This window comes from Carcharodon carcharias, chromosome 8 (assembly GCF_017639515.1).
Source record: "Carcharodon carcharias isolate sCarCar2 chromosome 8, sCarCar2.pri, whole genome shotgun sequence".
Lineage (NCBI taxonomy): Eukaryota > Metazoa > Chordata > Chondrichthyes > Lamniformes > Lamnidae > Carcharodon > Carcharodon carcharias.
The window spans coordinates 114,184,657-114,208,347 of NC_054474.1; the positions used below are offsets into that span (position 1 = coordinate 114,184,657).

Here is a 23,691-nt window from a genome sequence, read left to right on the forward strand (position 1 = left end):
AGGTGTACACATTGGCCAGAAAAAACAATAGACCTGAGGATTGGGAGCACTTTATTTTCCTCTTCTTAATCAATCCCTTGGTCCTCCTTTGCTGAATTCTAGAGTATGAGAATAAGCTTGCAGGGAACATAAAAACTGACTGTAAAAGTTTCTATAGGTATGTGAAGACAAATGTAGGTCCCTTACAGTCAGAAACAGGGGAATTTATAATGGGGAACAAAGTAATGGCTGACCAACTAAATACATACTTTGGTTCTGTCTTCACAAAGGACACAAATAACATACCAGAAATGTTGGGGAACCACGGGGTTTAGTAAGAGGGAGGAACTGAAAGAAATCAGTATTAGTAGGGAAATGGTGCTAGAGAAATTGATGGGATTGAAGGCCGATAAATCCCCAGGGCCTGATAATCTACATCCCAGAGTACTTAAGGAAGTGGCCCTAGAAATAGTGGATGCATTGGTGGTCATCTTCCGAGATTCTATAGACCCTGGATTCGAGGGTAGCTAATGTAAACCCCATTATTTAAAAAGGGAGGCAGGGAAAAAACAGGGAATTATAGACCAGTCAGCCTGACGTTGGTAGTGGGGAAAATTCTAGAGTCCATTATAAAAGATTTAACAGCTGAGTACTTGGAAAACAGTGGCAGAATCGGACAGAGTCAGCATGGATTTACGAAAGGAAAATCATGCTTGACAAATCTACTGGAATTTTTCGAGGATGTAACTAGTAGAGTTGGTGAGGGGGAGCCAGTGGACGTGGTTTATTTGGACTTTCAGAAGGCTTTCGACAAAGTCCCACATAAGAGATTAGCGTGTAAAATTAAAGCGCATGGGATTGGGGGTAGTGTATTGAGATGGATAGAAAACTGGTTGACAGACAGGAAACAAAGAGTAGGAATAAATGGGTCTTTTTGCAAATGGCAGGCAGTGACTAGTGGGGTACCGCAGGGATCGGCGCTGGGACCCCAGCTATTCACTATATTAATGATTTAGATGAGGGAATTAAATGTAATATCTCCAAATTTGCAGATGACACAAAGCTGGGTGTAAGGGTGAGCTGTGAGGAGGATGCAGAGATGCTTCAGTGTGATTTGGACAAGCTGAGTGAGTGGGCAAATGCATGGCAGATGCAGTATAATGTGGATAAATGTGAGGTTATCCACTTTGGTAGCAAAAACAGGAAGGCAGATTATCTTATTGGCTATAAATTGAGGGGAATGTGCAACAAGACCTGGGTGCCCTTGTACACCAGTTGCTGAAGGTGAGCATCCAGATGCTGCAGGTGGACAAGAAAGCAAATGGTATGTTGGCCTTCATAGCCAGAGGATTCGAGTACAGAAACAGGGATGTGGGATGTCTTGCTGCAATTATACAGGGCCTTGGTGAGACCACACCTGGAATACTGTGCACAACAAAAACAGAATTACCTGGAAAAACTCAGCAGGTCCGGCAGCATAGGCTGAGAAGAAAAGAGTTGACTTTTCAAGTCCTTATGACCCTTCGACAGAACTAAGTAGAAATAGGAAAGGAGTGAAATATAAGCTGGTTTAAGGTGTGTGTGGGGAGGGGTTTGGGTTGGGTGGGGGGAGAGAAGTGGAGGGGGGGTGTGGTTGTAGGGACAAGCAAGCAGTGATAGAAACAGATCACCAAAAGATGTCACAGACAACAGAACAAAAGAACACGTAGGTGTTGAAGTTGGTGATATATATCTAAACAAATGTGCTAATTAAGAATGGATGGTAGAGCACTCAAGGTATAGCTCTAGTGGGGGTGGGGGGAGCATAAAAGATTTAAAAATATTTAAAAATAATGGAAATAGGTGGGAAAAAGAAAAATCTATATAATTTATTGGAAAAAAACAAAAGGAAGGGGGAAGAAACAGAAAGGGGGTGGGGATGGAGGAGGGAGGTCAAGACCTAAAGTTGTTGAATTCAATATTCAGTCCGGAAGGCTGTAAAGTGCCTAGTCGGAAGATGAGGTGTTGTTCCTCCAGTTTGCGTTGGGCTTCACTGGAACAATGCAGCAAGCCAAGGACAGACGTGGGCAAGAGAGCAGGGTGGAGTATTGAAATGGCAAGCGACAGGGAGGTTTGGGTCATTCTTGCGGACAGACCGCAGGTGTTCTGCAAAGCAGTCGCCCAGTTTACGTTTGGTCTCTCCAATGTAGAGGAGACCGCATTGGGAGCAACGAATGCAGTAGACTAAGTTGGGGGAAATGCAAGTGAAATGTTGCTTCACTTGAAAGGAGTGTTTGGGCCCTTGGACGGTGAGGAGAGAGGAAGTGAAGGGGCAGGTGTTACATCTTTTGCTTGGGCATGGGGTGGTGCCATAGGTGGGGGTTGAGGAGTAGGGGGTGATGGAGGAGTGGACCAGGGTGTCCCGGAGGGAACGATCCCTACGGAATGCCGACGGGGGGGGGTGAAGGGAAGATGTGTTTGGTAGTGGCATCATGCTGGAGTTGGCGGAAATGGCGGAGGATGATCTTTTGAATGCGGAGGCTGGTGGGGTGATAAGTGAGGACAAGGGGGACCCTATCATGTTTATGGGAGGGAAGAGAAGGCGTGAGGGCGGATGCGCGGGAGATGGGCCGGACAAAGTTGATGGCCTTGTCAACGACCGTGGGTGGAAAATCTTGGTTAAGGAAGAAGGAGGACATGTCAGAGGAACTGTTTTTGAAGGTAGCATCATCGGAACAGATGCAACGGAGGCGAAGGAACTGAGAGAATGGGATGGAGTCCTTACAGGAAGCGGGGTGTGAGGAGCTGTAGTCAAGGTAGCTGTGGGAGTCGGTAGGCTTGTAATGGATATTGGTGGACAGTCTATCACCAGAGATTGAGACAGCGAGGTCAAGGAAGGGAAGGGAAGTGTCAGAGATGGACCACGTGAAAATGATGGGTGGAGATTGGAAGCAAAATTAATAAATTTTTCCAAGTCCCGACGAGAGCATGAAGCAGCACCGAAGTAATCATCGATGTACCGGAGAAAGAGTTGTGGAAGGGGGCCGGAGTAGGACTGGAACAATTAATGTTCCACATACCCCATAAAGAGACAGGCATGGCTGGGGCCCATGCGGGTACCCATTTCCACACCTTTTATTTGGAGGAAGTGAGAGGAGTTGAAGGAGAAATTGTTCAGTGTGAAAACAAGTTCAGCCAGACGGAGGAGAGTAGTGGTGGATGGGGATTGTTCGGGCGAATATTGTGTGCGGTTTTGGTCTCCTTTTTTGAGGATGTTCTTGCTTTAGAGGGAGTGCAGCAAAGGTTTACCAGACTGATTCCTGGGATGGCAGGACTGACAGGAGAGATTGAGTCGGTTAGGATTATATTCGCTGGAGTTCAGAAGAATGAGGGGGATCTCATAGAAACCTATAAAATTCTAACAGGACTAGACAGGGTAGATGCAGGAAGGATGTTCCCGATGGTGGGGGAGTCCAGAACCAGGGGTCACAGTCTTTGGATTATGGAGTAGGCCATTTAGGACTGAGATGAGGAGAAATTTCTTCACCCAGAGAGTGGTGAACCTGTGGAATTTGCTGCCACAGAGAGTAGTTGAGGCCAAAACATTGTATGCTTTCACGGAGTTAGATATAGCTCTTGGGGCGGAAGGGATCAAAGGGTACGGGGAGAAAGCGGGAGCAGGCTATTGAGTTGGATGATCAGCCATGATCATAATGAATGGCGGAGCAGGTTCGAAGGGCCGAGTGCCTACTCCTGCTCCTATTTTCTATGTTTCAATGGAACTAGTTCACGAGCATCCTTTAGGGAAGGAAGCCAGTTTGTCTGTATGCACTCCAGTCACATATCTGTGCAGCTGACTCCTAACAGCCCAATGAAGTGACTAAGGTTAACAGTAACACACATCTCGAGAATGAATTTTAAACAATTCACAATACCAGTCAAAGGCTACTGCTCCTGGTGTCTATCCACTGACAACTGTATAAGTGTTGCTGCCAAGCCAGGACAAAGACAAGTGAGCAGCAGAGTCTCCCCATGCTGTAGAAGAGTGAAAAGTTAATGGTTGAGCTCCTCTGTGTAACCACCTCCTCCTTTGGGAAGGTAGTGGTGTTGTCACTGGTCTAATATATCATGGTCTGGGGCCTCGGGTTCAAATCCCACCACGGCAGATGGTGAAATTTGAATTTAATGATGTCCATGAAACAATTGTCATAAAAACCCATCTGGTTCACTAATGTCCTTTAGGGAAGGAAATCTGCTGTCCTCACCTGGTCTGGCCCACATGTGACTCCAGACCCACAGCAATAATCTTTTAATTGAAACCAATTAAACCAAATCAAACAAATTGGGATAAATCAGGCACAGCCCCTAATTCAGGTCAGCTGTAAAACCAAGAACAAAATTTAAAGGAACCTTACAAACTTTAAATCAAAATGTGATTAAAGGGGTCAACAAAACACCCCAGTCCCCGCGGTGCCCACCGAGCACGGAAGGCCTTGAGAGTGCCAGCAGACACCGCGTGCTCCCTCTCCAGGGACATCCGGCTGCGAACGTAGCCGTGGAAGAGGGACAAACAATCAGGCGGGACTCCCCCGTCGATCGCCCGCTGCCTGGACCTGTTAATGGCCAACTTGGTCAGGCCCAGGAGCAGGTTCACGAGGAGGTCCTCCTCCCTCCCGACCCCCTTCCGCACCAGGTGCCCATAGATCAGGAGCGTGGGGCTGAAGTGCAAACAAAACATCAATAAAAGGTTTTTCAAATAACTAAAAAGGGAGTGCAGCCTACCACACCCTATATATACATGGTCCACGGAGTCCACAAGACCGCAAAAAGGGCAGGTGTCCTGAGAGTCCGTGAACCTACGCATTCTCTTATTATACGGGACTGCTGCATGCAACACCCTCCAACCCAGGTCCCCGATAGAAAGGGGGAGGACACCTCCGTAGAGGGCCTCCCATCGGGGGCCTCCGCCGCCGGACGGCAACAAGGCACGCCAGGGCGTGTCCGGGCGGCAGACAAGGGCGAGAAAATGGAAGGTGTGCAGCAGCAGTCCATACAAAAAGCCCCTCTTTGCCGTGCCAAAAGGCACGGAGGGCATGTCCCCGAGGCGGCTCATATTGCGGGGCACCAGCACCCGAGGGAGGGTTCGGGGCTTGGGGCCAATGTGGAATTCTGTCCGAACAGGGGAACGTTCAGACGGAAGACCATCGCACACCTGGGCCACCTCAAGACCCAAAATAACGTCGGGTCCGAGCACGACCGTTCTCAGGTCTTGGATGGCATCGGCTGGGACCTGGACACTCACAGACGCGCGACGCGCCAACTCCTGCGGGAGCATCCAGCCCAGTCCTCCGCCACCCAGCACGTCCCCGATCCCGGTCACCCCTGCGGCCACAGCCCTCCTCTCCGCCAACCACTGAAAAGGACGGAGGGGCGGATTCCTGAGCAGCGGCTCTCTAACGATAGCCGCTACTCCTGACGGGGGAGAGCTGCGTCACGAGGCGACCACATTCCAGACTTTGATCAGGTCCTGGTAAAAGACGGGCAACGCCTGCAAGGAGCCACTGAGGCACCTCTGTTCTATAAACAGGAGCTGCACGTCATAATTCAGGCCGTGCACCTGATGGAAGAAATACGTCATCAGGGCACACCATCTAGGAGGAGGCTCAACGTAAAGGTATCGCTGCAGGGTCTGAAGGCGGAAAGTCGCCACCTGCGTGCGTAGGCACACTAGCGCCTGACCACCCTCCCTAAGCGGGAGTCTCAGAACCTCAGCAGCGACCCAGTGCAATCTTTTGTCCCAGAAGAAGTCGACTAACAATGTCTGGATTCTTGTGACAAAGCCCGGGGGAGGGATCAAAGTGACAAACACGTTTCCACCTGTTTCAGATGATGTTACATTGTTTCATAGTTTGCCATTGTGAGATTTGAACTCTTGATCTTAGGGTTACAAACCCAGTACCATAACCACTTGGCTATTTAGGCCAAGCCGCCCCACAGCAATGTGGTTGCCACTTAAATGCCCCCTGAACAAGGGCATTAGGGATGGACAATAAATGCTGGACTAGCCAGAGACACCCATGAATGAACTAAAAAAAAAACTATAGAGCCAAAGAGGAAAAGCTAAAGGTAAAGAGTGTTGCCTCAGCCAGGGTAATCTGACTGGGTCAACATGTCAGAAAGGCCCAGCACTCCATGCAGGGAGGGTAGCTCTAACTCATTGTCTCACTTAAAACAAAAAAGAGCAAAATACTCACCTGGCAGATAGGTGGAGAGGACCAAACACAGCTCCCAGAATACACATGGGCAGACCAGTCTGTACTGCCTCAAACCACTTGACAGCGACCTCACCTGTCAGATACAGTAAAAGGACAGCACAGTGAAAGGGCGGTGTCAGGGATGGCACAGTGAAAGAGAATAGCAACAGGGTCTCAGACAGCCCACAGACCCTGTACAGTCCACAACATCATGCAAACTAACCCAACTTGGAAACACCTTAGGAACAGTTTTACACTCTCTTGCCCAAAGTTAAAATGATATTCATTTCCCAAACCAGTGTTGGCTCGAAGGGAGATTGCTACCTACACGATGGATTTGGGACAGCTTTCTACTCATGACAATCACAAGAATACCAATGTTAGGGGAAGCAATTGTTGATCTCCTGACATTGGTATTCTATTGTGAATTGGCCTGATGAGTGCAAGACAAAAAGCTTCAATAAAAAATATCTATTTTTTCAACAATACTCAAGTTCTGTATGACCTAATAACTAAATGAGAAATTCCATGTGTCAATTGTTCAATGTGCCTGAAATAATTTCCTGATGCCAGATCCTTAATTTATCCATTACTAGTTTGAATTTGTTCTGTTCTCACAATATAAGATTTTGTACCTTTCAATTCCCTTCACAATCTTGGATCTCTATCAAATCACCCCTAAGACCCTGCATATCCAAAATGTATGGGTGTTTTTTCCAGTCTTCCCTCTTATTAGACTCTGGACACTCGATCTTAGCCTGATCACCAACATTCACAAATTGAACAGCTTTGTGCTATGCTTGAGTCTGTACAAAAACGTATAGGTCCCTGCTCCTATCCCTGAAGCTCTGCCCTCGGTACTCCATCTCCCAGCCCACCTGCTTCCCAACTCAGTACTCTTCCTCTCTCCCCTCACATTATCACATAGTTGTTACGGTGTAGAAGGAAGCCATTTGGCCCATCCTGTCTGCACTGGCACTCCGAATGAGCATGACTCAGTGCCATGCTCCTGCCTTTTCCCCATAACCCTGCACATTGTTTCTATCTAAATAATCATCTATTGCCCTCATGAATGCCTTGATTGAACCTGCCTCCACCATATTTCGAGTCACAGCATTCCAGGCCCAAACCACTCGCTGTGTGAAAAAGTTTTTCTCACATCACATTTGCTTCTTTTGCTTTAAATCTGTGCCCTCTCGTTCTCGATCCTTCTACGAGCGAAAACAGTTTCTCCCTATCTACTCTGTCCAGTCCTCTCATGATTTTGAACACCTCTATTATATCTTCCCTTAGCCTGCTGCTCTCCAAGGAGAACAGTCCCAACTTCTCCAATCTATCCTCACAGCTGAAGTTTCTCATCCCTGGAACCATTCTTGTCAACCTCTTCTGCACTCTCTCCAATTTGTTTACATCCTTCCTAAAGTGTGGCACTCAAAACTGTACACAATACTCCAGCTAAGGTCTAACTAGTGTCCTATACAAGTTCAGCATAGCCTCCTTGCTCTTGCACCCTATGCCCCTATTAATAAAGCCCAGGATACTATATGCTTTATTAACGGTTCTCTGCACCTATCCTGCCACTTTCAATAATCTATGCACATATACACCCAGGTCTTTCTGCTCCTGCACCCCCTTCAAAATTTCACCCCTTATTTTATGTTGCCTGTCCATGTTCTTCCTACCAAAATGCATCACTTCTCCGCATTGCACGCCATCTGCCCACTCCACCAACTTGTCTATGTCCTTATGAGGTTCTACACTGTCCTCCTCACAGATTACAATGCTCATCATGATCTAGATCATTTTTATACATGGAAAAACAAGGGTCCCAAAACCAACCCCTGGGGAACTCCACCGCAAGCTTTCCGCCAGCCCGAAAATTATCCATTAACCATTATCCTCTGCTTCCTATTTTTCAGCCAATTTTGTATTCACGTTGCTACTGTCCCATTTATTCCATGACTATAACTTTTCTCACAAGTCTGTTGTGCGGCACTGAATCAAATGCATTTTGGAAGTCCATGTACACCACAGCAACACTCTGTTACCTCTTCAAAAAACTCCCTAGTTAAACACTATTTTCCCTTTATAAATCCATGCTGGCTCTTCCTAATCGACCCACATTTTTCCATCTAACTACTAATTCTATCCCTAATAATTAGTTCTAGAATCTTGCCCACCACTGAAGTTAAACTGACTAGTCTGCAATTGCTAGGCTTATCCCTACAACCTTTTTTGAACAAGGGCATAATATTTGCAATTCTCCAGCCCTCTGGCACTCCCAAGTTTAGGGAAGACTGAAAGATTATGGCCAGTGCCCCTGCAATTTCTACTCTCACTTCCTTAAATATCCTTAGATGCATCTCATTCAGTCCCGGTGCCTTATCAACTTTAAGTACCGACAGTTTGTCCAGTACCACCAACTTATCAGTTTTGAAACCTTCTAGTGACAGGGCCTTGGGTAGCATTTGCTTCTTTGATAAAGACAGATGCAGAATATTCACTTAATATTAATAATAACTAATATTAATATTCACAGAATATTCACCTCAGCCATGCCCCCTGCCCCCAAGTGTAAATCCCCTTTTTGGTCCCTAATCAGCCCTACTTTTTTTCAACTACCCTTTTACTAATTATGTGCCTATAGAAGTCTTTGGGATTCCCCTTTATGTTGGCTGCCAGTCTTTTCTCATAGTCTCCCTGTGCTTCTCTTATTTGCTTTGTCACCTTCCCTCTGAACCTTCTGTATTCCTCTTGGTTCTCAATTGTATTTTCTACTTGACACCTGTAACAAGCACACTCTTTCTTCTTCATTTTAATTTCTATCTCCTTTCTCATCCAGAGAGCTCTGAATTTGTTTGCCCCACCTTTCCCTTTTGAGAGAATATACCTTGGCTGTGCCTGAACCATTTCTTCGTTGAAGGCAGCCCATTGTTCAGCTACTGATTTTCTCGCCAACCTTTGGTTCCAGTCTATCTGGCCCAGCTCCGTTCTTGCCCCATTGAAGTCAGCTCTCCCCCCAGTTTATTATTTTTAGACCGTAAGGCCATAAGACATAGGAGCAGAAATTAGGCCATTCGGCCCATCGAGTCTGCTCAGCCATTCAATCATGGCTGATAAGTTTCTCAACTCCATTCTCCTGCCTTCTCCCCATAACCTTTGATCCCCTTACCAATCAAGAACCTATCTATCTTGGTCTTAAATACACTCAATGACCAGGCCTCCATAGCCTTCTGTGGCAATGAATTCCATAGATTCACCACTCTCTGGCTAAAGAAGTTTCTCCTCATCGCTGTTCTAAAAGGTCTTCCCTTCACTCTGAGGCTGTGCCCTCGGAACCTAGTCTCTCCTACTAACGGAAACATCTTCCCCACATCCACTCTAGCCAGGCCTTTCAGTATTCTGTAAGTTTCAATCAAATTCCCCGTCATCCTTCTAAACTCCATTGAGTATAGACCCAGAGTCCTCAAACATTCCTCATCTGTTAAGCCTTTCATTCCTGGGATCATTCTCGTGAACCTCCTCTGGACCCTCTCCAGGGCCAGCACATCCTTTCTGAGATATGGGGCCCAAAATTGCTCACAATATTCTAAATGTGGTCTGACCAGAGCCTTATAAAGCCTCAGCAGCACATCCCTGCTTTAATATTCTAGTCCTCTCGAAATAAGTGCCAACATTGCATTTGCCTTCTTAACTATCACATCAACCTGCAAGTTAACCTTAAGAGAATCCTGGACTAGGACTCCCAAGTCCCTTTGCACTCCAGATTTCTGAATTCTCTCCCCATTTAGAAAATAGTCTATGCCTCTATTCTTCCTACCAAAGTGCATGACCTCACACTTCCCCACGTTGTATTCCATCTGCCAATTCTTTGCCCATTCTCCTAACCTGTCCAAATCCTTCTGCAGCCTCCCTGCCCCCTCAATACTACCTGTCCCTCCACCTATCTTTGTATCATCTGCAAACTTAGCCAGGATGCCCTCAGTTCCTTCATCTTGACCATTAATGTATAAAGTGAAAAGTTGTGGTCCCAACACTGACCCCTGCGGAACTCTACTAGTCACCGGCTGCCATCCTGAGAAGGACCCCCTTATCCTCACTCTCTGCCGCCTGCCAGACAGCCAATCTTCTATCCATGCTAGTACCTTGCCTCTAACACATGGGCTATTATCTTACTGAGCAGCCTCCTGTGCAGCAGCTTGTCAAAGGCCTTTTGGAAGTCCAAGTAGATAACATTCATTGGCTCTCCTTTGTCTAACCTACTCGTTACCTCCTCAAAGAATTCTAAAAGATTTGTCAGGCATGACCTCCCCTTGAAACCATGCTGACTTTGCCCTATTTTACCATGCACTTGCAAGTATTCTGAAATCTCATCCTTAATAATGGACTCTAAAATCTTACCAACGACTGAGGTCAGGCTAATTGGCCTGTAATTTCCTGTCTTTTGCCACACTCCCTTCTTAAACAGGGGGTTACATTAGCGATTTTCCAGTCCTCTGGGACCCTCCCTGACTCCAGTGATTCCTGAAAGATCACCACTAACGCCTCCACTATCTCTTCAGCTATCTCCTTCAGAACTCTGGGGTGTAATCCATCTTGTCTAGGTGATTTATCCACCTTCAGACCTTTCAGTTTTCCTAGCACCTTCTCCTTGCTAATGGCCACCATACTTTCCTCCGCCATTTCTTTGTTCCCCACTACTACTTAAGAATAAGAAAATAGGCGGTCACCCATTCCCTTTCTGCTCCTAAGCTGCAATGTGACCAGCTCTCCGGACATGCTGTCCATGTAGCTCTCAGCCTCACGGATGCACCACAGTGACTCCAGCCGCCACTCGAGCTCTGGAACCCGGAACTTAAGTTTCTAGAGCTGGTAACACTTCCTGCACATATTGTAGTCAAAGACACTGGTAGCATCCACGACTTCCCACATATTACACGATACGCATTCCACATCACCGAGCTGCCTTGCCATGTCTTAACTTTACTTCCATTATGTTAACTTTAATTTACTTTGGTTTACTTGTATTACTTTACTGGCCCTGACTACCCCTGATTCCTAATGTTTCTTACTCAAGTCTAAGTAGCTACTTCTTCTTCTAAAAATCTGCTTTTCTAATTTACAGCTATTTAAAGGCATTCCCTAACTACAGTTTTTTAACCAACCAATTAACTTATGGTTTTCCTGTGATGTCACTGTAGATTTTTTTTCTAACTCAGCTCCAAAAGTGAGGTTTACGCCCAGGTCCATTTCTGCTCAGCTGCTCCTGTTCCCAACTTAGAATAATTCCTACGTATACTACACCTCTTCCCACATGCACCGAATTCCCACGTGAACCTAATTCGCTACTCACTAGGTTTCGGTCTCAGTCCAGCATAGCTGCTTGCCTCCTCACGTGCCCCTTACTGAGCATGCAGTTTGAAAAGTCTGTCTCTTTTATAGACCCTCTGATGAGTCACTAACTATTTTAGCTTCCTACTACAGTAATTAACACCACTTAAACCAACTGCTTTCAGGTGACTAACAGATAACAGCCACTCCAGGCCGTTGTCCACTTAACAAGCTAACCTAACTTACTCATGTCAGATCTTGATTCTTAATCTATAGTTAAACCTGAAAAATGCTTACCAGAACTTTCTACGTGAGCCTAATTCGCTACTCACTCAGTCTCCGTCTCACTCTGGCATAGTCACCTGTCTCCTTGTGTGCCCCTTACTGACCATCTACTGACGCCTCAAACTTGGTTGCTACTCCACCCCCTCAACCCCAATCAAACTCCTCTTAGGGCTACATGTTGTTTTCAGAGTTTTCTCTGCCTCCAGCACTGAAGCAGTTTCTTATATCTGACCAGAATTGGGTACGGTGCTCCAGGTGGGGACTGACCCTGTAAAGTTTCGATCATGATTCGTACAGATTTTTTCAGATTCTCGTTCCACATCCAATTAGTTTTATTAGTTGTTGTTCTCAGTTGACTTTGTTAAAATATTGAGTCACCGAAGACTTCTCGGTCCCTTCATCCTGAGTTATTTCAAACCCATCCATAGAGTATGTGAGTTGTCCATTTGTCCTACTAATCAGCCCTTGTTTGTAGTTAATTATCACTGTCCTGCCCACTCTTTCATTTTATTCAATTCTTTCTGAGATCCCAGTTTCGTAATTAGCCATAGTTCACAAAGGCCCATTGGAATCTCTCTCCATTTGAGAGAGACAATTACTTATATATAGCTTGATGGGCAACATTCTGCAAGCGTGGGGCAAGGCGAGGGGGCAGGGTCTCCATGAACAACCACACCAGTACAGGGATTGAACCCATGCTATTAGCAGCATTCTGCACCACACTCTAGCCATCTAAGCTAACTGACCTCAGTGTAGTATCATGCAAAGTTAACCACTTTGCACTGAGCTTTTGAGTCCAGCTTCTTTATGTAAATTAGATACAGCACTGGCCCCAGTGACATTCTCTGGGTTGTGGACCTGCTCTATTCCTCCAGCCTCTCTCATCCTGCTATTATTCCTGTCATTTAACCATATCCTATTTCCACCAATCACGATCCTTTTCTTGTGTACCTTTATATTTTTATCTCCTTTCCCTTAACCTCTTCCTTCTTGTAAGCCTGGAAGGTCTTCTGAAGAAGGGAAATGTCTGAATGTTGCTTCTCTCCACAGACATGGTGTTTAATGAGCTGCTGTTGACTTGTTTCAGCTTTCCTCTATCTGCTGCATTTTGTTCCTAATGGATCCATGGTTACCTCTGTCTGTTTTGTCTCCCTTTTAAGGTCCACATTTTCCAGTTTCCAATATACTGCTGCTGCTCAATATCTAGTAATTTGCTCAGGGTGTCAGGTCCTCACAAATCTCCCCTTAGTCTTCCCTGGCTTAAATCCCATCTCTCCCTGGGGATTTATTTGTTTACAACCCATTAGCTTGTCTAGGACTTTGACCTCAGAGATATGGAGCTTGCTGACTTTGGTTATCTTTGTAGGTGATGAAGATGTTGATTATCTTCTCACTTGGACTAAGTAACAATTCAGAATATTCACTGTCTCGTGTTGAGTTTTGATTCCGTTTCCATCTACCTCTACTTTCACTGCCCGCTTCCTGTTATGGCACGGGAAGAATGTTACTGTTATGTTTATCTTCTGCTTTTCCTCGGTCCCCATTTGCCTTTTATAAAGCATTTCTACATTTTCTTGTATTGATATGCCCATCGCACCTTTCCCTTTGTGGGTGGGAGATGGTTTTCTTCTCTAGACTTTTCAATCTGTTCGTTAATCCATTTTGGGCCTCGTTTGTTTAATCTGAGTATGCCGATTTTCAATATGTCCTATATACATGGAAATTATACCTTTAAAGGTTTTTCACATGTCCTCTACTCAAGCTTTCTTGAATGACTTCCCCCAATCTATTGCTTTTGGGTTTTCGCACAGGACCCTTTCCAGGCAGCAGAGAGAGGGGACTTTTAATCCATCAATTCTGGCTGCCAGTTTAATCCACGAGATGCACAATTGGTTCTATATTACGGTCTAACATCTATAATTACTAACTATGGTAAGGGTGAAAAGTGAAAGGCTCTTGGGTTAGCAAGTCTCTGTTAAACACTGAGGAGGTATTTCCTGCAGTTAACTATCAATGCAGGTATTCATGGGTAATTAACCCTAGAAATGATCTTCCAAGAAGGTCACATGATCTAATCCTGACCAACAGACAAACTGTCTTGAGTGATCTGACTTACCGAGTATGTTAGTGGGCATGCCCAGTAACGTGTGCATGAAGTCATGTACTTCACGATACCGCTGGATCACATAGGCAAGTTCCTCATCATCAACAAACTTCACAGGCATCCGACTGTCGGGGGTAACTTGCTGTAAAACAAAAAGGAACTGATATGTGCTGACTCTCTGCCGCGGACAGAGCGGGTACGTGCCCCGCCATGGACACGGTGCGCAATCTTGGATGTCCGAATATTATGTCCCACAAGATAATTATAGATGAGCCAAGCTATTCAGCCCATCTTAATTAATTAATCCATAAGGATTGCACAAGTCCCCATTGCAGCCTGTAACTTCGTTCTTAAATGCTTCTAGGGATTGTGCCTCTGTAACTCCATCTGGGAGCCCATTCCATACGTTAAAGGAGGAGGCCTCAAAACTGTTCTGCCAGTGTTGACTGATCAGTGACTTAACTCCATATACCTGCCTCGGTCCATATCCCTTATTACTCTTGGCTAATAAAACTCCCAGACATCAAATTGCTATTTGTAGAACATTGATGTGTAGAAGTGATTCCTCATTTCATTCCTTATTTTTAGGCTATGATTCTCAGTCCTGGACTGCTCAACCAGCAGAAATCATTTCTCTCTACTTACATTATCAATTCCTATTAATATCTTGGAAACTTAAATTAAATCACCCCATAACTTTCTAAATTCCAAAAAATACAATTCTAGGTTGTGTATCTCTCCCTGCATATTTAACCCTTTGGTGTCCAGATTTCATTTTGGTAAACCAACACCGCACTCCCGCAAGGCCAATATCTCCTTTCTAAGGTGTGGTTCCCAGGACTGCTCCCAGTAATTCAACCACAACTAGGGCTTTACATAGTGATGCATGGCTTCTATCCCTTTGTATTCTAGTCCTCTAGATATAAAGGTCACCATTCCATTAGCCTCTTCAATTATTTTCTCTACCTGTTTGTGACATTTTAATAATATAGGATGAGTCAAGCAGAGGGTTACCTTTACATTCCAGGATACGTCTGGAATAGTCAGCAGTGTTCACAGACGAGAGCAGGGCCTGATAATGCTTTACATGGTCCAGCCACATCTGACCATGGATGATTAAACCAATTGTCTGCCCCATTCATTCAAGTCTGCGTCCCATGGATTTCAGGGAGTGAAGATGAGAACTGTACCAGGGGATAGCCAGGGTGAGAGAGAGTAATGCTTTTATTGGGCACTAGAACATCGATGGTGAGGGTACAGTTTGAGCAGCTAAGTAACTACTGAAACGCCATGCTGAACGCAGGGCCAAAGGCTGGACAGGTGGGATTTTGACAGGGTAGTTGTAAGTGAATTGGGGGAAGAGATTTTTCCATAGGCGTGTACAGGTGGAAATAGGGAGGGGAGGGGACAGGGGATGTGGGTGGAGAGTCAAACAAGCAAGTGATCAGATGGCTTTACCCGTGATTGATAATATTGGGGTGGCGAGTGTGAGGCCAAGTCAGATAGCAAGGGGGACCTGTGTTGAATCCCCACAATTCTGAGACTCAATAGGCAGCCTCTGATACAGAACTTGATCAGCAGTCTATTGCACCATGTCCCCAAGCTTCTCATCCACTGAGGTAGTCACCTCCTCACAGAAGGCGAGAGGATTTGTCAAGCAGGATTATCCTCTTCTCAATTCAGCCCAACTGCTGGTAACTACGTTACTGTAATAACTCGATTACTATTAATAATACTTCATTGTGTTCCCGATAAATTCCATTACTGTGACAACTTGGTTACTGTGATAGAGATAACACTCCACTGTAGTCCGGATGAATTCTGTTACTGTGTTAGAGACTCGGTTACTATGATAGAGACTCTGTTACTGTGATAACCTGGTTACTGTGATAACTCGGTTAATGTGACAAAGACTCGGTTACTGTGATAACCCGGTTACTGTGATAGACACTCTGTTACTGTGATAACCCGGTTATTGTGATAACTCAGTTATTGTGATAGAGACTCGGTTACTGTGATAACCCGGTTACTGGGGTAGAGACTCGGTTACTGTGATAACTCGGTTATTGTGATAGAGATGATACCCCAATGTATTCCAGATGAATTCTGTTCTTTTACCCGGGTTCAAATCCCACTACAACAGATGGAAAAACCTGGAATTAAAAGTCTAATGATCATAGAACCATTGGCGATTATTGTAAAAACCCATCTGGTTGACTAATGTCCTTGAGGGAAGGAAATCTGCTGTCCTTATCTGGTCTGGCCTACGTGTTACTCCAGACCCACAGCAATGACTCTTAAATGCCCAATGTATCTAGCCACTAAAAAGCCAATAAAAAGGAATGAGCTAGGCACTGGAAGCAACAAAGGCAAACCCAGCCCTGTCAACCCTGCAAAGTCCTCCACACTAACATCTCGTGGCTAGTGCCAAAATTGGGAGAGCTGTCTCACAGACTAGTCAAGCAACAGCCTGACATAGTCATCCTCCTGGAATCATACCTTATAGATAATGTCCCAGACATCACCATCACCACCCCTGGGTATGTCCTATCCCACTGGCAGCACAGACCCAGCAGAGGTGGCAGCACAGTGGTAAACAGTCAGGAGGGAGTTGGACTGGGAGTCCTCAACATTGACTCTGGGCTCCATGAAATCTCATGGCATCAGGTCAAACATGGGCAAGGAAACATCCTGCTGATTACCACATACTGCCCTCCCTCAGCTGATGAATCAGTGCTCCTCCATGTTGGACATCACTTGGAGGAAACACTGAGGGTGGTAAGGGCACAGAATGTACTCTGGATGGGGGACTTCAAAGTCCATCACCAAGAGTGCCTTGGTAGCACCACTACTGACCAAGCTGACTGAGTCCTAAAGGACAGAGCTGCTAGGCTGGGTCTGCAGCAGGTGGTGAGGGAACCTATAAGAGGGAAAAACATACTTGACCTCATCCTCACCAACCTGCCTGCCATAGATGCATCTGTCCATGACAGTATAGGTAGGAGTAACCACTGCACAGTCCTTGTGGAGACAAAGTCCTGCCTTCACATTGAGGATACCTTCAATCATGTTATGTGGAACAACCACTGTGCTAAATGGGATAAAGTTTGAACAGATCTAGCAACTCAAGGCTGGGCATCCATGAGGCACTGTGGACCATCAGCAGCAACAGCAGCAGAGTTGTATTTGAACACAACCTGTAACCTCATGGCCCGGCATATCTGCCACTTTACAATTACCACCAGGCCAGGAGATCAACCCTGGTTCAATGAAGAGTGCAGGAAGGCAAGCCAGGAGCAGCACCAGGTATACCTAAAAATGAGGGGTCAACCTGGTGAAGCTACAACACAGGACTACTTGCATGCCAAACAGCAGAAGCAAAAAGGGATAGAAAGAGCTAAGCAATTCCACAACCACTGGGTCAGATGTAAGCTCTGCAGTCCTGCCACATCCAGTTGTGATTGGTGATGGAGGAGGAGGAGGCTCCACAAATATCCCCATCCTCAATGATGGGGGAGCCCAGCACATCAGTGCAAAAGATAAGGCTGAAGCATTTGCTACAATCTTCAGCCAGAAGTGCCGAGTGGATGATCCATTTCGGCTCCCTCCGGAGGTCCCCAGCATCACTGATGCCAGTCATCAGCCAATTTGATTCACTCCACGTGATATCAAGAAAACAGCTGAAGGCACTGGATACTACAAAGGCTATGGGCCCTGACAATATTCCAGCAATAGTACTGAAGACATGTGCTCCAGAACTTGCTACACCCTGAGCCAAGCTGTTCTAAGCAGCAGTTGCTTAGCAATAACCTGCTCACTGACGCCCAGTCTGGATTCCGCCAGAGCCACTCAGCTCCTGCACTCACTCCAGCCTTGGTTCAAACATGAGCATAAGAGCTGAACTCCAGAGGTGAGGTGAGAGTGACTGCCCTTGACATCAAGACAGCATTTGACTGAGTGTGGCATCAAGGAGCCCTAGAAAAACTGAAGTCAATGGGAATCAGGGGGAAAACTCTTAGCTGGTTGGGTATGACACCTAAGACAAAGGAAGATGATTGTGGTTGTTGGAGGTCAATCATCTCACTCCAGGACATCACTGCAGGAGTTCCTCAGGGTAGTGTCCTAGGCCCAGCCATCTTCAGCTGCTTCATCAATGACATTCCTACCATCATAAGGTCAGAAATGGGGATGTTCCCTGATGGTTGCACAATGTTCAGCACCAGTTGTGACCCCTCAAATACTGAAGCAGTCCATGTCCAAATGCAGCAAGACCTGGACAACGTCCAGGCTTGGGCTGACAAGTGGCAAGTAACATTCGCGCCACAAAAGTGCGAGGCAATGACCATCCCCAACAAGAGAGATTCTAACCATTGCCCCTTGACATTCAATGGCATTACCATCGCTGAATCCCGCACTATCAACATCCTGGGAGTTACCATTGACCAGAAACTGAGCTGGACTAGCCATATAAATACTGTGGCTGCAAGAGCAGGTCAGACACTGGAATCTTGTGATGAGTAACTTGCCCCCTGACTCCCCAAAGTCTGTCCACCATCTACAAGGCACAAGTCAGGAATTTGGTGGAATTCTGTTCACTTGCCTGGATGAGTGCAGCTCCCACAACACTCAAGAAGCTTGACACCATCCAGGACAAAGCAGCCCACTTGACTGTTGCCTCTTCCACAAACATTCACTCCCTCGACCACTGACAAACAGTTGCAGCTGTATGTACCATCTAGAAGATGCACTGCAGGAACTCACCAAGGCTCCTTAGACAGCACCTTCCAAACCCACGACTGCTACCATCTAGAAGGACAAGAAGATAGATGGGAACACCACCACCTGGAAGTTCCCCTCCAAGTCACTCACCATCCTGACTTGGAAATATATCGCCGTTCCTTCACTGTCACTGGGTCAAAATCCTGGAACTCTCTCCCTAACAGCACTGTGGTGTACCTACACCACATGGACTGCAGCGGCTCCAGAAGGCAGCTCACAAGCACCTTCTCAAGGGCAATTAGGGATGGGCAATAATTGCTGATCCAGCCAGCAAAGCCCACATCCCATAAAAGAATGAAAAAAAGGAATAAATATTCAAATTGTTTCCCAACATATGCTCATCCTCACTTTCAGGTCTGTCTGCACCTTTTTTTGTTCTCACCTCTTTCTGCTATCCTCAACCTAGGTGAACTCTTCCCTTTCCTCCATGCTCAACTCCACGGGTCACTAATTAACCCATTCACAGTCACAGGTGCTAAGTCTGTGTAATCTGTCCTGGCTATATATTTATCCTGTCTGCTTCCATCCGCACCTTGTCACATCCACTTGTTTTTTTCTCTCATTTCTTTGAATTTGGCCCTTTCAAAGAGACCTGTGCGATCCTGTTAAACCAAATTATTCTGTAGTCATGATTCTCAAAAGTGCTGTTACTTCCATTGACAAGGTCTGACTCATTCACAAACACCAGGACAAGGCAAGAACCAACTCTCATGGCTTCCTTTACAAACTCCAAATTATATTTACCAACTCACATTCTAAACTATTCAAGATTACTTGTGATTAAGGTTCAGTTGGGGATCAGTGGGCAATCATGCCTCTGTGCCAGAGGATCATGTGTGTAAGACCCATTCCAAAGACCTGGGCCCATAATCCAGGTCAACAATCCCAATGCAGTACTGAAGGAGTGCTGCACTGTGATAGGCTCAGTACTGAGGGAGTGCTGCACTGTTGGAGGGTCAGTACTGAGGGAGCGCTGAACTATCGAAGGGTACGTACTGAGGGAGTGCTGCACTGTCGGAGGGTACGTACTGAGGGAGTGCTGCACTGTTGGAGGGTCAGTACTGAGGGAATGCTGCATTGTCGGAGGCTCAGAACTGAGGGAGTGCTGCACTGTCGGAGGGTCAGTACTGAGAGAATGCTACACTGTCGGAGGCTCAGAACTGAGGGAGCACTGCACTGTCGGAGGGTCAGTACTGAGGAAGCGCTGCAGTGTCAGAGGATCAGAACTGAGGGAGTGCTGCACTGTCAGAGGGTCAGTGCTGAGGGAGCGCTGTACTGTCGGAGTGTCGGTACTGAGGGAGTGCTGCACTATGTGAAAGTCAGTACTGAAAGACCGCTGCACTGTCGGAGGGTGAGTATTGAAGAGGCACTTGCACTGTCAGAGGGTCAGTACTGAGGGAGAGCTACACTGTCAGGAGGTCAGTACTGAGGGAGTGCTGCACTGTCAAGAGGATCAGAACTGAGGGAGTGCTGCACTGTCAGAGGGTCAGTGCTGAGGGAATGCTGTACTATCTGAGAGTCAGTACTGAAAGAGCACTACACTGTCGGAGAGTCAGTATTGAAATGGCACTTGCACTGTCGGAGGGTCAGTACTGAGGGAGTGCTGCACTGTCAAGCGGATCAGAACTGAGGGAGTGCTGCACTGTCAGAGGGTCAGTGCTGAGGAAACACTGCACTGTCGGAGTGTCGGTGCTGAGGGAATGCTGTACTATCTGAGAGTCAGTACTGAAAGAGCACTACATTGTCGGAGGGTCAATATTGAAATGGCACTTGCACTGACGGAGGGTCAGTACTGAGAGAGCGCTGCACTGTCAGAGGGTCAGTACTGAGGGATTGCTGCACTGTTGGAGGTTCAGTGCTGAGGGAGTACAGCACTGCTGAAGGTGCTTTATTTTGGGAGAAACATTAAATGAAGGTTGCTTGCTCTCTCTGGTGGGCATTAACGATCCCATGAAGCTATTTCAAAGAAGAGTAAGGGAGTTCTCCCCAATCTCCTGACCAATATTTGTCACTTGGCAAACATCACGAAAACAGATGCTTCAGTCATCACCATATTGCTGTTCATGGGATCTTGCTGTGTGCAAAGTGGCTGCCATTGTTCCTACATTACAACAGTGACCATGCTTCAAAAAGTACTTCATTGATATGTATCAAAAGAGCAGTGATGCTGGTATTGATCATGGAGAACACAAGTGTATACTTCCCTCCTGTCTGAAAAACATCTGTTCAACACCACTCTGTTTTCCACGCTGTCACTGCCCCTTTCATTCCAGAGAGTTTAATTTTGCCAATAAGTTGATGATGTGATACTTTTGAAATTCCATGGATACATCAACCTCACTACCCTCATCAACCCTTTCCAAAAAACCAATCAAGTCAAACACTATTTCCTCTTAACAAATCTGAAGCTGAGCATTTATTAGCCCTTCCTTTTCCAAATGTCAATTCATTTTGCCCTGGATTATTGTTCCTGCAACTTTTCCCATCACTGACATTAGACTATCTGGCCTGTAGTTTCCAGGTTTATCCCTTTCCCCTTTTTTTTGAACAGGGATGTAGCCATTTGCAACCCTCCAGTCCTTTATTCTCATACTCTTTTCCATCTCTTGATCTCCTCTGTATTTTCTATGTTTAGCTTGTTCTCTACTGTATTAGATTCCTTAAATTTGTCCTAAACAACCTTCTTCTGTTTTATTTTAACCTCTATACCTTGAATCATCTTGGGAGCTCTAGCTTCCCCCCTTGTGGAAACATGTCTACTCTGTGCCTGAACTCTTGGAAGCACTCCCTTTGTTCATTCACTGTTCTGCCTGCCAATCTTTAGATTACAATCCAACTGGACCATGTTCCTTTCCAACTCTGTGACGTTAGCACTCCAATTGAAAATGTTTAAGCTCAATTGTTCCTTGTCCTTTTCCATAACAATTCTAAACCTAATGATATTATGATCACAATTCCCCAAATGTTCTCCCACTGAAATATGCCTAGCTTCCCCACTTCACAGGCCTTAGAGTGACTGCACCTTGAGTGCTGTGTGCAGCTTTGGTCTCCTAACCTGAGGGATTTATTTGCATTGGCAGCAGTTCAGAGAAGGTTCACTGACTGCTTCCTGGGATAAAGAGGGTTGGGCCTATATTCATTGGAGTTTAGAAGAATGAGAGCTGATCTTATGAAACATTTAAAATTCTGACGGGATGTTTCCCTTGTGTGGGAGTCTAGAACAAGAGGACATGGTTTCAAAATAAGGGTCTTCCATTTAAGATGAAGATGAGGAACTTAGGAACATTAGAACAGGAGTAGGCCATTCGGCCCATTGAGCCTGCTCCACCATTCAATTAGACCATGGCTGATCATCTACCTCAATGTCACTTTCCTGTGCTATCTCCATATTCCTTGATGTCATTAACCTCCAGAAATCTGTTGATCTCTGTCTTGAACATGCTCAATGATTGAGCTACCACAGCACTCTGGGGTAGAGAATTTCAAAGATTCACCACCCACTGAGTGAAGAAATTCCTCCTCATCTCAGTCTTAAATGGCCTGCACCTTATTCCGAGACTGTGTCCCCTGATTCTAGACTCAACAGCCAGGGGAAATGTCCTACCCACATCCAACCTGTCGCCCTGTAAGATTATTGTAAGTTTCAATGAGATAATTCTTTGAAACTCTAGAGAACACAAGCCCGGTTTTCTCAATTTCTCCTCATAAGACAATCCCGCTGTCCCAGGGATTATCCTGGTGACCCCCTGTTGCACTTCCTCTATGGCAATCCTTCCTTAGATAAGGAGACCAAAACTGTACACAATACTCCAGATGCAGTCTCACCAAGACTGTATACAATTGCTGCAAGGCATCTTTACTCCTGTATGCAAATCCCCTTCCTATAAAGACCAACATATAATTTGCCTTTCTAATAGCTTGCTGCACCTGCATGTTAGCTTTCAGTGATTTGTGAACAAGGACACCCGGGTCCCTTTGGACATCAACATTTCCCAAACACTCACCATTTAAGAAATACTATGCCTTTTTTTCTCTACCAAAATTGATAACTTCACACTTATTCACATTATATTCCATCTGCCATGTTCTTACCCATTCTCTCAGCTGTCCAAATCCCCTTGAAGTCCCCTTGCATCCTCCTCACAAGACACACTCCCACCCAGTTTTAGAAAATTTGGAAATATTACATTTGGTTCCCACATCCAAATCATTGATGTAGATTGTGAATAGCTGTGGCCTAAGCACTGATCATTGCTTGGGTATCCCCGTTAGTCACAGCCTGCCAACCCGAGAATCACCCGTTTATTCCTATTTTCTGTTTTCTGTCTAGTTAGCCAATTCTCAATCCATACCAGCATATTACCCCTAATTCCATCTGCTCCAATTTTATTTACTAACCTCCTGTGTGGGACTTTATCGAAAGCTTTCTGAAAATCCAAATACAGCACATCCACTGGTTCACCTTTATCTATGCTACAAGTAACATCCTCAAAAAACTCCAGCAGGTTTGTCAAACATGATTTCCCTTTCATAAATCCATGTTGACCCTGCCCAATCATGTTATTATTTTCCAAGTGTCCAGTTATCACATCCTTTATATTAGATTCTAACATTTTCCTTATTACTGACATCTGTATTCTCAGTTTTCTCTCTCCCTCCCTTCTAAATAGTTGGATTACATTTGCTACTTTCCAGTTCTCAGGAACCTTTCCAGAATCGAGAGTTTTGAAAGATAACCACCAATGTATCCACTAGCTCTTGAGCCACTTCCTTTAACTGGTCCAGGGGAATTTATCAACCTTCAGCTCAATTAATCTTTTGAATACCACCTCTTTATTAATACTGATTTCTTTCAGTTCCTCATTTTCACAAGGCCCTAGGTTCCCTAGTTTCTGGGAGATTTTCTGTATCTTCCTCCATGGAGACAGACACAAAGTAATTGTTTAGTTTCTCTGCCATTCCCTATTCTCTACAATAAAT

The 23,691-nt window shown here is 45.6% G+C and overlaps 1 protein-coding gene across 1 annotated transcript in view; it reads right to left on the bottom strand.

The window, feature by feature from the left end:
• Nucleotides 1-23,691, bottom strand: part of coq4 (coenzyme Q4 homolog (S. cerevisiae)) — a 31,793-nt gene that overhangs the window by 995 nt on the left and 7,107 nt on the right. The window contains exons 5-6 of the mRNA XM_041194247.1: nucleotides 13,945-14,074; nucleotides 6,213-6,306 (exon numbers count right to left, since the gene is read on the bottom strand). Of these exons, the coding sequence (XP_041050181.1) occupies nucleotides 6,213-6,306; nucleotides 13,945-14,074 (224 nt within the window). The remainder of the gene's footprint in view (nucleotides 1-6,212; nucleotides 6,307-13,944; nucleotides 14,075-23,691) is intronic.